At 40.2% G+C, this 14,341-nt stretch overlaps 1 protein-coding gene across 2 annotated transcripts in view; it reads left to right on the top strand.

Annotated features, from left to right (window-relative positions):
• ABCG1 (ATP binding cassette subfamily G member 1) overlaps positions 1–14,125 on the top strand; it is a 54,662-nt gene extending 40,537 nt beyond the window's left edge. Inside the window, exons 8-15 of one of the 2 annotated variants that reach the window (XM_030477897.1) lie at positions 775–889; positions 1,607–1,755; positions 1,931–2,032; positions 3,002–3,170; positions 3,358–3,458; positions 3,907–4,065; positions 5,461–5,579; positions 6,587–14,125. In XM_030477897.1, the coding sequence (XP_030333757.1) occupies positions 775–889; positions 1,607–1,755; positions 1,931–2,032; positions 3,002–3,170; positions 3,358–3,458; positions 3,907–4,065; positions 5,461–5,579; positions 6,587–6,815 (1,143 nt within the window). In that variant the 3' untranslated portion in view covers positions 6,816–14,125. The remainder of the gene's footprint in view (positions 1–774; positions 890–1,606; positions 1,756–1,930; positions 2,033–3,001; positions 3,171–3,357; positions 3,459–3,906; positions 4,066–5,460; positions 5,580–6,586) is intronic. The other variant, XM_030477898.1, reaches the window with a different exon arrangement.
• Positions 14,126–14,341: the final 216 nt, after the last annotated feature.

The raw sequence follows: 14,341 nt of genomic DNA on the forward strand, positions 1-14,341 counted from the left end.
TAAAGTAAATTAGATTAATTTGAGAGCAAGAGAGCTTTAGTGCCAATATCTGCAATGTTGCTAGTACACATTCTCATCATAGCTACACAGGTGTAGATTCAGAAGAGTTGATTCATGTGAGCTAGTAATAATTGAAGTGAAGTCAGTTGGAGATCTTTTCTCCAACCCAACAACAGAATGTGGACCATGTGTGTTTAGGTTAAATTTAAATTTACTTAAATCTTATTAGGAGACTTAAATCAGATCTGTGAGAGCTAAGAAAGGACCTACTACGCTACAGGTGAACAAGCTCTTGCAGATTGTCAGTGTGGCAAAGAGGTTTATTTAAAGTCAATAGTGTGGCTAAAAGTAAGAATGATCAAGCTATTCCCATTCTTGTGCTGTTTCTTCCATTCCTGCATTCACCAGCCTCATCTCCCAGCACAAAATATCCATAATGTGTGGAAATTAGATGTCTCAGCTCTACGCTTTCTTGCGTATTTTCAGCATGTGTCTGTCTGCAATTAGTCTGTTTCTGTGTTAATGTGCTTTAAGTCCTGAAGGGAATATTTGCAGAATTCAAACCTTAAGCATATAATTTCCCATTAGTTATAATTCTGTGCAAAGCTAGTTCTGAGTGGTGACAGATCTTCCCAAGGTCTTCTTCCCAGAGGGACAGGAAGAGGTCACCAGGTTAGTGGATTGTTGTCATACAGGTAGCAGGTTCAAATATTTAGATACTATTTCATGTTTTTTTATCTTTTTCTTCTTTCCTTTCTTTGCCTTGTTTTCCAGCTTTATGTTCTAAGTCAAGGTCAATGCATTTACCGCGGGAAGGTATTCAACCTTGTCCCTTACTTGAGAGATTTGGGTTTGAATTGCCCAACCTACCACAATCCAGCAGATTTTGGTAAGGACAATTTGAATAGTTTATTTAATTTATTTTGCATTTGATTAGCACCTTCAGGGTAATGGGGTCCGTGGTGTGTTTTATACTTTGGTACATATATATCTATGTGTATATATGTGTGTATAAATACATCCATGTATACATACATACATATACCAAAATTCAAAATAAAATTATTTCGTTTTTTTCTAAGTAATTCGAATGCCATCTAGTGGTAAAGTTTAGTCAGTATTTCTCTCTGGTGGAAGTCCAGGTCCAGGGAATGAAAGATAAAACATATTCTTAAGTATTCTTTACTAATTAATCTAAGTGGCTTTTCAAAGTGGCTCCAGTATTCTGTTGTGTTTTTTTTTAATCCTGAACAATACCGCTGTGGTATTGTGCAGCTAATAGCATTGAGGGTTTTTTCCATTGTTGTTTCTTAATTCCAAAGAAGCAGTAGGGACCACAAAAATAGGCTTTTGTCATTTTCTGTTACCAACACTATCCCATATTCATTGCCCTTCCCCTAAAATGGTTCATTTAACTTTCAGAATTAAAACTATCTGAAGATTTATAGAAAGATACGCTTAAATTATGTGTGTATGTATATGAATTTGCATCTGGCATTTTAGAGCCCGTTCTAGAAAAAACGGTTTATGTCAATGCTGCAGAATCAAGGGGATCTAATAATGAGTCAGTAGTGTAAACCGGTAACTTGCTTTCTGTTTTTCGTAGTTATGGAAGTAGCATCTGGTGAATATGGAGACCAGAATGGCCGGCTGGTAAGGGCAGTACGGGAGAGGATATGTGACACCGACTACAAGAGAGATGTTGGTGGTGAGAATGAGCTGAATCCCTTCCTGTGGCACAGGCCTTCTGAAGAGGTATTTTGTATATCACGACTAATGGGCATGGCTTGAAGCTGGGAGGTGGGGAAGAAAATTTAAACCCTCGGTCAATGGGGGAGATTTCTGGGCACACAAAGCTGATAGGAGTGTGAATGAAAACTAAGCAAGATACTGCAAAGAAAGAAGCTTATTCTTTTATGTGTTTCTGCAGGATTCCTCCTCCACAGAAGGCTGCCACAGCTTCTCTGCCAGCTGCCTAACCCAGTTCTGTATCCTCTTCAAAAGAACTTTTCTCACCATCATGAGGGATTCGGTAAGATTGCCTTTATAATTTTTGTAGACAAAAGGTCTATTCATTTGGTTTTGAGGTAGTATAATATATCTTAAAGGTCCTGTTCAACAGCCCATACATGAAGATCATCATAGGATTTCAAAGGAAAGAGGTTGATCTTTCAGTTTTGCTATTAACTGTACCATCTTCATTGTGAACAACCAGTCAAAAATAAATTGACATGTTCATGTGGGAGGGCTTTTGTAATCCAAAGTGAACATACAGCTTCACATTCTCCATGTTGCTCAACTAGCTTATGAGAGTGTCTCTGGTACACTTGGAGAAAATATCTCAGAGGTGTGCAAGCACTAACCATGGATCATATGATCCTCTCCTCATCTCCTTCAAGGGGAAACTGTAATTTATTTTCTGATGCATAGATTGAAGAACAGTGCTGGTTTTCATATTATTTTCTTTTCCTGATCAACTGTAAAGGCTTGCAGTTGTTCCAAATGTTTTTGGTTTTTTTTTTCCATACCCCTTGTAGGAATGCTGTATTGCAGAGAAGGCACAGGAGAATAATTTATGCCTGATTAAGTTAGTTTGGTCTAGACAAGCCTGAAATACCTTTTCTGCCTCTCTTCTGCTCTAGGAAGGTTATCTTTTAGTTAGAGAGAAAGTCTTGTTCTCCTGATGAATGAGGGCCAATGGCTCCATGACGTTGTCAGGAAGATTTCAGGTTGCAGCATTTGAAGTTTCTGCCTGAGTTGGCAGGAAGAAGTTTTCTGTACTCTAATAGCCATATGTCTAATTGACACTAGGAAGCTCATTACAGTAAGTTTTTCTTAGCTGAAGCCTAGTTTGCCAGAAGGTAATGAGCATTTCTATGTAAGCTCTTCTGGACATAAGTACTTCTTTTCTGCAATCTGTATATCTGATTTCAGTCATATTGCCATTGTTTTTTGAGCCTAGACTTTCTGATCAGGAATACTACTCTTTCCTTGCTTGTAGGTCCTGACGCACTTGCGTATCACCTCACACATTGGCATTGGACTGCTTATCGGCTTGCTCTACTTAGGCATTGGCAATGAAGCTAAGAAGGTCCTCAGCAACTCTGGCTTCCTCTTTTTTTCCATGTTGTTTCTTATGTTTGCTGCGCTGATGCCAACTGTCCTTACATGTGAGTACCTGACCTCTTATATTTCATTACAGATTGTCGAAACTATTGCTGGTCTGTCAAAGGCCTCAGAGTTCCAGTCCTACCATGGGACTGCAGCAGTGCAGGGTTAGCTAGGGATAAACTGTGTTATTGTGTGCAACAATACTGCATGCTGACAACCTAATTTACTAATTTGCGTTCTTTGTAGTTCCTCTTGAGATGGGAGTATTTCTTAGAGAGCATCTGAACTACTGGTACAGCCTGAAAGCCTACTATCTCGCCAAAACCATGGCCGATGTTCCTTTTCAGGTATACGCTCTACTCTTCAATAAAACAAGAACAATTTAAGTTTGTGGCAAGTCCACTTGCCAAAAAGATGAGTACAGTTACTTTATCCATCTGAATAGTGGAGAAACTGTCCATATGTATGTGCTGAAGCTTCAGGTACAAATCGGAAGCAACCTCACAAAAGCCTAGACCTGACCCAATATTTTTTCAATAAACAGATGACTATTTTTTCTTTTTTGCAGAAGGGGAATTGAAAAGGGCTATAAGCAAGTGGGATCTGTTTTCTAATGCCCAAATAGTAAGATAGATATCACAGTCTCTGGCAGATATATGTATTTTTTTCAGCCATTCCAGTCATGTAATGGAAAGTCTGAGAGCTGTGGATTTAGAACTCCCCACGTTGTTATTACTCATAGTAACAGCAAATGTTTGGCTTTAATAGACTAACTCCAAGGATATCTCCTTGCAGATCATGTTTCCTGTGGCTTACTGCAGTATTGTGTACTGGATGACTTCACAGCCATCTGATGCACTCCGATTTGTCCTCTTCGCAGCCTTGGGAACCATGACATCCCTGGTGGCTCAGTCACTGGGTCTCCTCATCGGTGCAGCCTCTACATCCCTCCAGGTACTGATGGTGTTTTGTGGTTTCACAGGAACCCTGCCGTCTCCTAACACTGACTGCTTACTATGGCTGCTACTGTATCCCCAAGACATTTGTTGAGATATGACAGGCAAAAAGTTGTCTTGGTCTGATACAGCTACTTGATGCTTTCCACTAGCATCAGTTTAAACAGCATATACACACATTGGATATGAGACTCCTTCCCCATCTGAATGGGGCTGTGCGGGTCCCTGCTGGAGTGGGTTGTCATTTGCTATTCATCCCAGGCTGAGCAGGTCCTAGAAACTGTGGGACTGATGCGTTTCTGTGCATCTACAAAGTGGAGGTAGGCCATGAGAATCAGGAGCTTGAGAGAGGGTTTTTCCATACACAAACAAAAAGGTTGCAGGAGGCAAGATAAGAATAAGCTTGCCCAGATACTAAACTTCTTCAGAGGGAGAGAAGCAGCTGTTGGTATGACTGTCACACTGGAAGCTGGCCATGTAGCTCCATTCTGCTTCCTGGCGGGAGATGTGCTGTAGTGACCATTCCACAGCAGAACTGTTTCGGGGTGCTTGTAATAACGGTGATACTGACTGATACACACCGATGCTATCATTGATGCTATTTCTGCAGTAGAAGATTTGATTCCCCCTCTGTGCCAGCCTGTGGAGACCAGCATAGCCCTGTTGTGCGATATCTGTGGTTCTGCTCTCCCCAGAGGTACCCGTATGGCCCTTTTGCCCTGGAGGGGCTGTAGAGAGGACAGGCTGGAGCTGAGTCAAGATCTGTCTTCCCAACCAAAGCCACCCAGCTGAAGATGTTCCTTATCCTCTTCACAACATTTTAGGACCGACCAGTTGAAGCTGCTGTTCATGTGGGATTAATGAGGAGGGAGATCTGTGTGTGCTCCAAGGGGAGTGAGTGAGAAAGAGGGGTCTTATACCCAGAGGAGCAAGGGAATCAGAGTGCCCATCTTACCCTGTGAACTTCTCTATGGGTTCAAGTCCTTCAAAGGACAGATCCCAGGCACAGCAGCTTCGTCAACTAGTAAAAGGGTTTAGCAAGAGGAGAGGAACCCCTTTTCCTCCATTAACAGCATCTACCCTTCCCGTCACAAGAAATCTTGTCTATATAAATTAATAAATCAGTAATTTCCTATATTTGGAACTGTGATAATTTTGGAGAGTAGCATTATAAGAAGGATTTGAATGGCTTTGCTCCCCACTGCCTAAAGAGTAAGTTTGCACTGCCTCTTTGGGTTTGGTGCAGAGGAGAGGATTTGCCATAAAGAAAGTCTGCTCCGTTAAAGGCTGGTTTCCTCAGTGGAGGTCAGGACATCAGATGAAAGAGGAAGTTAATTTTACTTTTTTTCTGTGGATGTCTGACAAGAGACTTGTCTATTCCTTCTCTTCACAGGTGGCCACTTTTGTGGGCCCAGTTACTGCTATCCCGGTGCTTCTGTTCTCTGGGTTTTTTGTCAGCTTTGATACCATCCCAACATACCTCCAGTGGATGTCCTACATTTCCTATGTCAGGTACTGCTGGGGAGGCCATTAACCTCCCATCTAGAAATGCTGTTTGTTTACCTTTGCTTGTTCAGTTGGTTATTTCGGGTGTCAAAAAGACTATGTTCACAGCACATTCTTCTAGAGTATAAATGCACATGTGATGTATGACATATTCTCTCACTGCATTTTATGTTGTATATGATGTGAAATAAATAGGAACATTTAGTACTTGTAGCCAAAATTGATGGCTACAAGTCCACGTCAGTCTCCTTGGATTCACTGAGATTGCACAGCATGCAAATCTGCCTAGATTTTGCAATAGTGGATATCTGAAATGATAGGGACAGTATGCCCAACTGAGAAATTGATGCCAGCACTTTTTATTGGAAGACAATGGTGTGTAAGTCACTGCTCTATCGTAGGTAGACTTGTTGGATAAAGACCTGTTTTTAAGTTTTGCAGTAGCACTGCCACAAGAGGCATGGTGTCGTCTCTAATCTAAACCAGTATTTTAAGAACCATAGGCACCTTATATCCTATCTATGTCTATCTCTGTTGCAGTCTGAGACAGCTATCTTAAGATGGGATGATTCCCGTGGGGAAACCTGTGGAGGCTGTCATGGAGGGTTAGTTTAGACTAGACACTTCAATATTTATAGCTGAAATTAGGTGAGGAGAATTTTCCCATCCCCCTTTCCCCACCCTGCCCAAGCTGCACTATTACTGAGAAAACCTAAGTTAAAGTATCCTCTCATTTGGCAAGTGAAGTGTTATACAGAAACCTACAAAAGATTAAGAGACCACACTCCCTGAATTAGTAGCTAGAATTCAAGATGAAGCCATAAGCTATTGTCCAGCCTGTGTGGGGTCTCCTGAAGCCGTCTCCTCATTCGTGTGGGATCCATTACAGTGTATCTGCTCGCAAACTCAAACGCTAAGTGCAGCTGAGTTCTCATAGGGATTTTATTGATGGTGGAGTACTTCTGAACAGATTATCAGGACTTTTCCTTGTAATCCATCTTTCTTCTTTCCAGATATGGGTTTGAAGGAGTTATTCTCTCCATCTATGGACTGGATCGAGAAGATCTGCATTGTGACAAAGATGACACTTGCCATTTTCAAAAATCAGAGGCCATTTTGAGAGAACTGGATGTAGAAAATGCCAAACTTTACCTGGACTTCATTGTTCTTGGAATTTTCTTCTTCTCTCTGCGCCTAATTGCCTATTTTGTTCTCAGATACAAAATCCGAGCAGAGAGGTAAAGGAAAACCAGCTAAAACAATGCAGTAGGAAGACCTTTAGACATGCAATAGAGGGCAGTTGACATTGTCTCACCGTGACAGGCCAGCCTCCAGTGCCCAGCTGGATGCTGTTATGACCTAGCCCATAGAGAACCACAATGGGATAGTGGACATACAGTGTTAAGCCAATCAGTCCAGTTGGGTTGGGTCATGTTTTCATTACACTTTCTAGCTTTAACTAGGAAGAAGAAATAGAAGGGAATTTTACACCACAGAATATCAAAATCGAGGCAGTGTAACTGTAACAAAAAATCTGGCTGCAGGAACTTTCCTTATGAAAACCAATTTCGGGTTAAGGTCACTAGGATACTAGTCCTGATAGCCAGAATAGTGTAATGTCATCTATAGTTGACAAGGAAATGAGATGCTAAATGGGAAATGCAAAGAAAATAGGATTCTCTCATCTTTTTAACTTCAGAGTTTCATCTTTGCAGTTTTCTATGTATTATTTTGCAATTCTTTTCCATAGAATTCCCCCTTCTGGCCAAAAGTCAGTAAATGTATTAATTAGTAAGGTAAAGATACCTTTTTAATATGGGTACTTTTTTTAAAACAAACCTCAAGTGATTCAAGTCATCAGTTTTGTTTCTGTCTAAATTTAGGATTCTGGTGCTTTACCTGTCGAGCTGGTCTCATATCTGAAAACTGTAATGATGGGAGGAAAAGGCAGATTCAGAGTCTGCACTAAACGTGCGGCCCATGTTTGGCAGCATCAATAGATAGCACAGGCAGTCAGACATGTTCAAGCTGTTGAATGACTGAAAAAACCCCCATTCTTTTGCAGTGTCTTTTAAATCCTCAATATTTGTAATATTTAAAATATTAACTCTGCTCACAATCTGATCTACCTCCTGTGAATGAAAAAAAATCAAAGCTCTTCAAGGCTCATTTTTTCTTAAACTGTGAAAGCAGAATCTATCCCTGAAGCCTGAGAGCTTGTTAAAGCCTGATGGAGTTCAAGCGCTATCCACAACTCAGAGCTTAGGGTCTTGTGTTAAAACACTTGTGATTGCCTCACCTGGCAGTGTTCGTTATTTCCACAACACATTACACATAGAACTCTCCTCAAAATACACAAATGACCTTGTAATACTGCAAGCCTAATTATGGCAAGCAGTTTTGTTCTCATCCTGAAGTCTACAAGCACGACATGGGAATTAATAGCTAATTTATCTGAACACCAATGAAACTGTTAAAAGAAACATGCATTTGGTTTGCATGTCTCACCTTTGTAAACTAGGCAGGGGGAATTCTGGTTCCAAGTTGATGTGACTCTTATCACTGATTTTCATGGGTTTGGATTTTCAACCCAAAATGAAATTACAGGGCCCATACTCATGTGGGACATCTTGGTGGACTTCTGTGTAAATTCCACTACTTTCTGCCCTTACTGTGTGTTCATCTTAGTGTCTGAGTCAGACCTACACATTCTGTAAATGCATATTAGGATGCTAATGTCTTCTAGTTTGGAAGCAGCTCAGTGTCAGCAAAACATTCAGCAGCTCATGGTAGTAAGGTAGATCTTGTGCATCTGCTGGCCACAACCAGCAGTCACAATTCACAGACTGTTTTTGAAGACTCCATGGCTACATTTATACTAGCAAACTAAATAATACCAGGGCCAGCTCTGTTATTCCTCAGACAACTGGGACTAACAGGAATGGTCCCTGTACCATGCTAACTTCTAAATAGAGCCCAAACATTGTCTGGAAAAGCTCTGGCTGTGCTGGGCTGCAGCTCTGTCATTTAGCAGTGAAGACAATTGTTTTCCAGTTTTCCTGGCCCCTGCCCAGGCTTTGTTTAATTTGCCAATACAGACATAGGGCATGTGTATTGGTTAAACTCAGGATTCTTGAATTAAGCCTGTATTCTGGAAGACTTTAAGACAAGTCACATGTTTTAAGGAAGGTTAGCTGAACTTTCCCTGAAATTGAGATTGACTTGTGAAAGCAAGGTCACTCTTTACCGTACGTGGAAAAAAAAATCCTTACAGAACCTCTTTGCATAGTTTTTTTGCTGTTTTTTCACAAAAAGCTTTTATACAGCTCTGCAGCTTTTCCAGGCATAATCACAAGCAGACATGGACCTATATGGCTGTCAGATATGAGAAATTAAGAATTCTGGCTATTCTAAATAATACTTATAACTATGAAGAGCTTTTAAATAAGCCACAAGCTGAAATCCCTTGGCACAACATGCCTTGATTATTTCAAGACTCTCAAAATATTTGTGAACGTTACAGACGGTTCAGATGCTGTTTGCAAGCAGGCAAAAGACTACATTTGCCAAAGTATTTGTGTTGCATGCTGCTGGTCCAGGTGTAGGCGAGCTGATGTGAAAGAGTGTGATGTCCAATGCATTAAATACCTTCGGGGTTCATGTTTTGCGTTTACCAACACCATTTACCAAATGCCACATTGAAAATCCACTGCAGGGTATTAAATGAAGTAACTCTGCTGACATTTTCCCGTCTAGACCAGTTTAGAAGCATGAGTTCCTTTGATGCTGTCTTGTTATCTGTGCCTATTCCTCTGTAGACTTTACCTTGTAGATTTTATCTCTTAAGTCTGCAACATGTCCTCCTGTACTATAACTTTGTATTGTATTGTGGTAGCAAAAAGCCTGGTCCTCCATGGGTGTTCCTAAGAAAATACATGCTCTGGAAATGTTTTTGTCATTTCTTTTTTTGTTAGATACGCTTTTTCTCATCCATCTGCTGGCAGCATTTAGCTGAAAGTTACTGTTGTAAGGAGCACTTTCAGACTCTAGTATCCTAGTAAATAAATAAATGAATTTTCATGAAACTCAGTGCTACAAATAGATGAGATAATCATTCTTTCCCTCCTTAGCTCTAAAATCAGTGTTGTCTCTTTTGTCACTACTATGGGACAGAAGTGTTTAAAGTCCATCTCAATTATGTTTTCATATACTGCAAATATTTTTAACACAGACTCAAAGATTTTTAACATAGTCTCAGCTTGGCTTTTTTCTGTTAATGTGGAAATAAATTCTAACACGCTGGCATAAAACACATTCCCAGGTTAATGGACTGAGCATGCATGTGCTGTAATGTTAAGCAAGCACATTGTGAAGCTCTGGAGGCTTCATGTGGAAGAATAATGAGGTCACCAAGACTTCAAATCCTCAGTTAATATAGCCATGTATATATAGCCATAAACTGATTTAAATCAATGCCATCATTACCATTCAAACCAGTCACAATCTGGTTAAAATTTATTTAAGAGGCTAAAGGTTTTTAAAGGTCTCTTGAAGACTGAATGTACGATTTCTGTTGGGATTGCAGGAAGACATCAGTGTTCTATAGGCCTCCTTGTGTTATTTCAGCTTGGTTTTGACATGTTGCTGTGGTTACTGTTTGCATCAGCTAAGATTTTAGGTGCTTCAAAATGTATTTTTGTTGATTTTCTTCACAGAAACATGCATATAATCTGAAAAACCCTGAAAGTTTTTAAAAAGAATTTATAACATTGTTTAACATTAAGTAGAAGATTTGGAAAACAGATTCTACTCACATAAGAAATTGAGAAAATTTCATCTTTATAGATCAAAGGGAGTAACAGAAGACTATCTGGTGCTGAAATCCTGTTTACTTCTTAGTATTTGATGCTCAAGATATCTTTTTTTCATTAAAGGAGAGGAATATATATACACATAGGGAGGGCTGGTAATGTGAGTGGGAGGTAATAAACACTTGAGTCCAGCTACTGGATGTACTGGTCTCTGTACTATGAGGGTGGTGAGGCACTGGAACAGGTTGCCCAGAGAAGCTGTGGCTGCCCCATCCCTGGCAGTGTTCAAGGCCAGGCTGGATGGGGCTCTGAGCAACCTGGTCTAGTGAAAGGTGTCCCTGCCCGTGGCAGGGGGCTTGGAACTAGATGAGCTTTAAGGTCTCTTCTAACCCAAACCATTCTGTGATTCTATGATGTATCGGGTGACTGGCATTTAAATCTATTCCTTTGTGTCAAAGTCTATGTTGTCAACAGAAACGAATGTTTCATTAAACATTTGTTTCTGGAAAGAAGTATAGTACATGCTGACTTGTACCACCCCAGTGATCCTTACAGAGGAGGCCCTGTCCTATTTATTCAACACTATATAGATGTTTGTGACTCTGATGGGGTCCTTTGAAGCTCTGTTCCAACAAAGTGCCTGATGTTAGTAACTTCTCACATCTGCATTGTCTCATGTGAATCAAAGGAACAACTAGTGTCTTTAAAGTCCAGGCTTAAGTGCTTTGCTGACTGAAGGTCCAGGTTAAAGCTGCGAAGAGAAAGCTTCTCCTGTTTCTTGTGGGCTACTTCTTCAACTTACCACGTCTCCTGGAAATACAACACATTAGAGAGGAAACAGTCCAGAAGGTTCCTAGAGTGTGTGGGAGATAACTTTCTGATGGAGTGGTGAGTGAGTCAGCAAGGGAAGGCACCCCACTGGACCTGCTGTTTGCAAACAGAGAAGGACTTGTGGGTGATGTGATGATCGAAGGCCATCTTGGGCATAGCAATCACTGAATGATAGAGGTTTTGATTTTCAGAGAAGTAAGGAGAGGGTCAGCAGAAATGGCTAGCTTGAATTTTTGGAAGACAGACTTTGGCCTGTTTGGGAGCCTTGTTGACAGAGTCCCTTGGGAGGGAGTCCTGAAGGGCAAAGGAGACCAGGAAGGCTGGACATGCTTAAAGAAGGAAATCTTGAAGGCCCTCCCCATCTGCCGAGCGACAAGCCAGTGGGGAAGAAGACCCACCTGGCTGAACAGAGAGCTTTAGCTAGAACTCAGGATAAAAAAAATGAGTTTATGACCTTTGGAAGAAGGGGCAGGCAACTCGGGGACTACAAGGATGTCATGAGGAAATGAAAACTTATTAAAACTGGTCTTGCATTGTGGATACGACAGCACACTTAACAAGTAGATGAGTTTTTTGAAGTTACCTTGTTTCTGTAGCCCTATTGTAGGTTAGAAAAGGTCTGGACTTCACCCTGAACTCTCGAGTGCTTTAACATTCACACAGGGCAGCAAAGATCCCTGCTAAAAGCAGGAATATTAGAGAACATCTAGAATGGTTTCTGTAGTATCTAGCCTTAGGCTCCTCTAGAGCAGGTTTACTGTGTTAGATAGTTGGCCTGTATTTCTACAGAGGGGATGCCAATGGTAGCTGCAGAAACACTGTCCTATGTGGTTTTTTTTCTTTAAGAAAATGATCTTCTCATGCGTATCCATTTTCCTACCAGAACAGCCTGATAGGGTGCAATTGCTCAGGAATTTCTTTCCTTTAGTTCGCTTTGGAAAGCCATTTATGAAGTATGACAATTTGAAAAGCTGCTGGGAACTAGAAGTAGGCAGAAAATGACACCATGCCATGTCCTCTGTAACAGTTTATAACAGGCTGATCATTGCTGTGCCCATGACACTGCCACACAGCACTAATGAGTGCATAAATTAAGTGCTGAGTGTCTCTGAAGTTACTCATAAGCTCTGCTGTTTGTGGACCGGGGCAGTAGCATTTTCAGGAATCAGCTCCTATCGTCCTGTTCTTAAATGTCTGTTTTCATAATACAGAAAGAGATTGTTGTAATGAATCCCACCGAGTGGTTTTTATAACCCCGGATATCATTCTGCATATTGCATATCCAAAAGTTGCAGGTTGAGCCTGCAGGCATAACAAGTTTCCTTTCAATTCTGTGCATATGTTAGTGTATTTCTGTTTCTGTATGGATTTCACGTCGAGTTTGTGTTAGTGTATTTCTGTTTCTGTATGGATTTCACATAGAGTTTATGAAGGAGAAATGGTACTGCAGAGCATGGAATCTAGCGTCAGTGGTTTTATTGTTTTGGAATCTTATAATGAACCATAACTTTATGCAGTTGTCAACTATAGAACCTTCCTGTAAGAGATTTAGATTTCTGTTGAGACCCATTGCCAGCACAGTAAAACAAAGGGTGACCAGTCAAAATTTGTATCCTTTGGCACAAGAAATCCCCATGGCTCAGCCTGCCAGCCTGCATTCTCAGTGTTGTTTATGCCTTCGAGATACATCAAGATTTTGTCAACCCATTTTCTTTCTGGGGGACTCCAAGCAGCTGAGGCCATGCTTACCAATTGCTTGTGTCCTTATTGCTAGATATTCATGGTTGCTGTTCATGTGGGGTGTAAGAATGAGCTGCTTGGGAACAGTGCAGGGTAGTTAGAGGTGGAGGGATAACTTGTAGGCTGCTTTGAGCTATGAAATACCTAAGGTGCTGGATCTACAGGTGTGTTTTACTCTTTGAAGAAGAAAAAAATCTAAATGTCTTTTTAAGCAGATTGCAAGGCAACATGGACGTCTTGGCTTTTAAGGTTGATGGTTTGGTTTTTTACTTCAATGGCATCTGTAATGTCTTTTATTCTGGCCCCATTGTAGTTTATTTTAGTAGCCCATTTAGGGTAATCATTATACAGACTCCTTTCTATTATTTCCAAGAAACAGCTTTCCTGGCCTCAGTGATAATTGTACCAAACTTTACAAATGTGAATCAGTTGTAAGCAATTTAAAAAAGAAAAAAAAAAAGGTGGAAAAAATGCTCTTAAATATTATGGTAATAGTAAATTAAATTTAAGGAAAATATTACATTGATATATCTAAAAAGAAGACAAGTCCTGCAGTGTAGCCAAGCCTTTATCTGTGTCAGTAAAGATTTGTGAAATACCTTATCTGAGTCATTTGACTTTATTGTGAGATACTGCCCTTGAATCTGTCATTGAATTATTTAACATTTGTTCTTCTGTTTTTAAAGCAAGAGTCAATGCAAGGTATCATTTTAAATCAGCGTGCTAAAGTGTGCATATTCCGTATATCTAATATGTCATTGTTGTCTCTTGTTTCTGTAATGCATTTGCATTACTAAGAATCAATTTTATTATGCTTCTTTAGAGACTATTGCTGCCTGCACGCTGTGATATATTTGCACTGTTGTAGATATATATATACATATATGTAATTATATTATCTAAACCATGTCTTTTTCAGGTTGCTTGTTACCTTTGTAGTTTATGCTTACCGGTACAGTTGACCTGAGTAAAAATGTGGGATGTGGGGCATTCTGATGATACATTACGATAATAGAGAAATCTTTGTATATTTCTGTATACTTAATACCCGTAAGAAAAGATTTGTATGTGCATTATTTTCCAAACTAGGGCTTTGTTTTCTGAGACTAGAGAACATTTATGATAATGTAACAAAAAAATAAAATCAAATAAAGTGTTATTATTTTCAGACAAATGCCTTTGTCCGTATTCTCTCTCAAGGGGAAGTGGTAGGTGTATTGGTAGTGACATGTTTTCACTGCCTGCTCCTAGGTTCTGGCAGCCAGCAAGGACATCGAATTGCCTGTTTCAGATGTACATTGTGGTGGTTTCAGGTAACTCGCAATGCAGGCAGGTGACAGAAATATGCAGTGAGAATTCTTAAAAATGTTAAGTGAAGTCACATTG

Source organism: Strigops habroptila, chromosome 2 (genome assembly GCF_004027225.2).
Source record: "Strigops habroptila isolate Jane chromosome 2, bStrHab1.2.pri, whole genome shotgun sequence".
NCBI lineage: Eukaryota > Metazoa > Chordata > Aves > Psittaciformes > Psittacidae > Strigops > Strigops habroptila.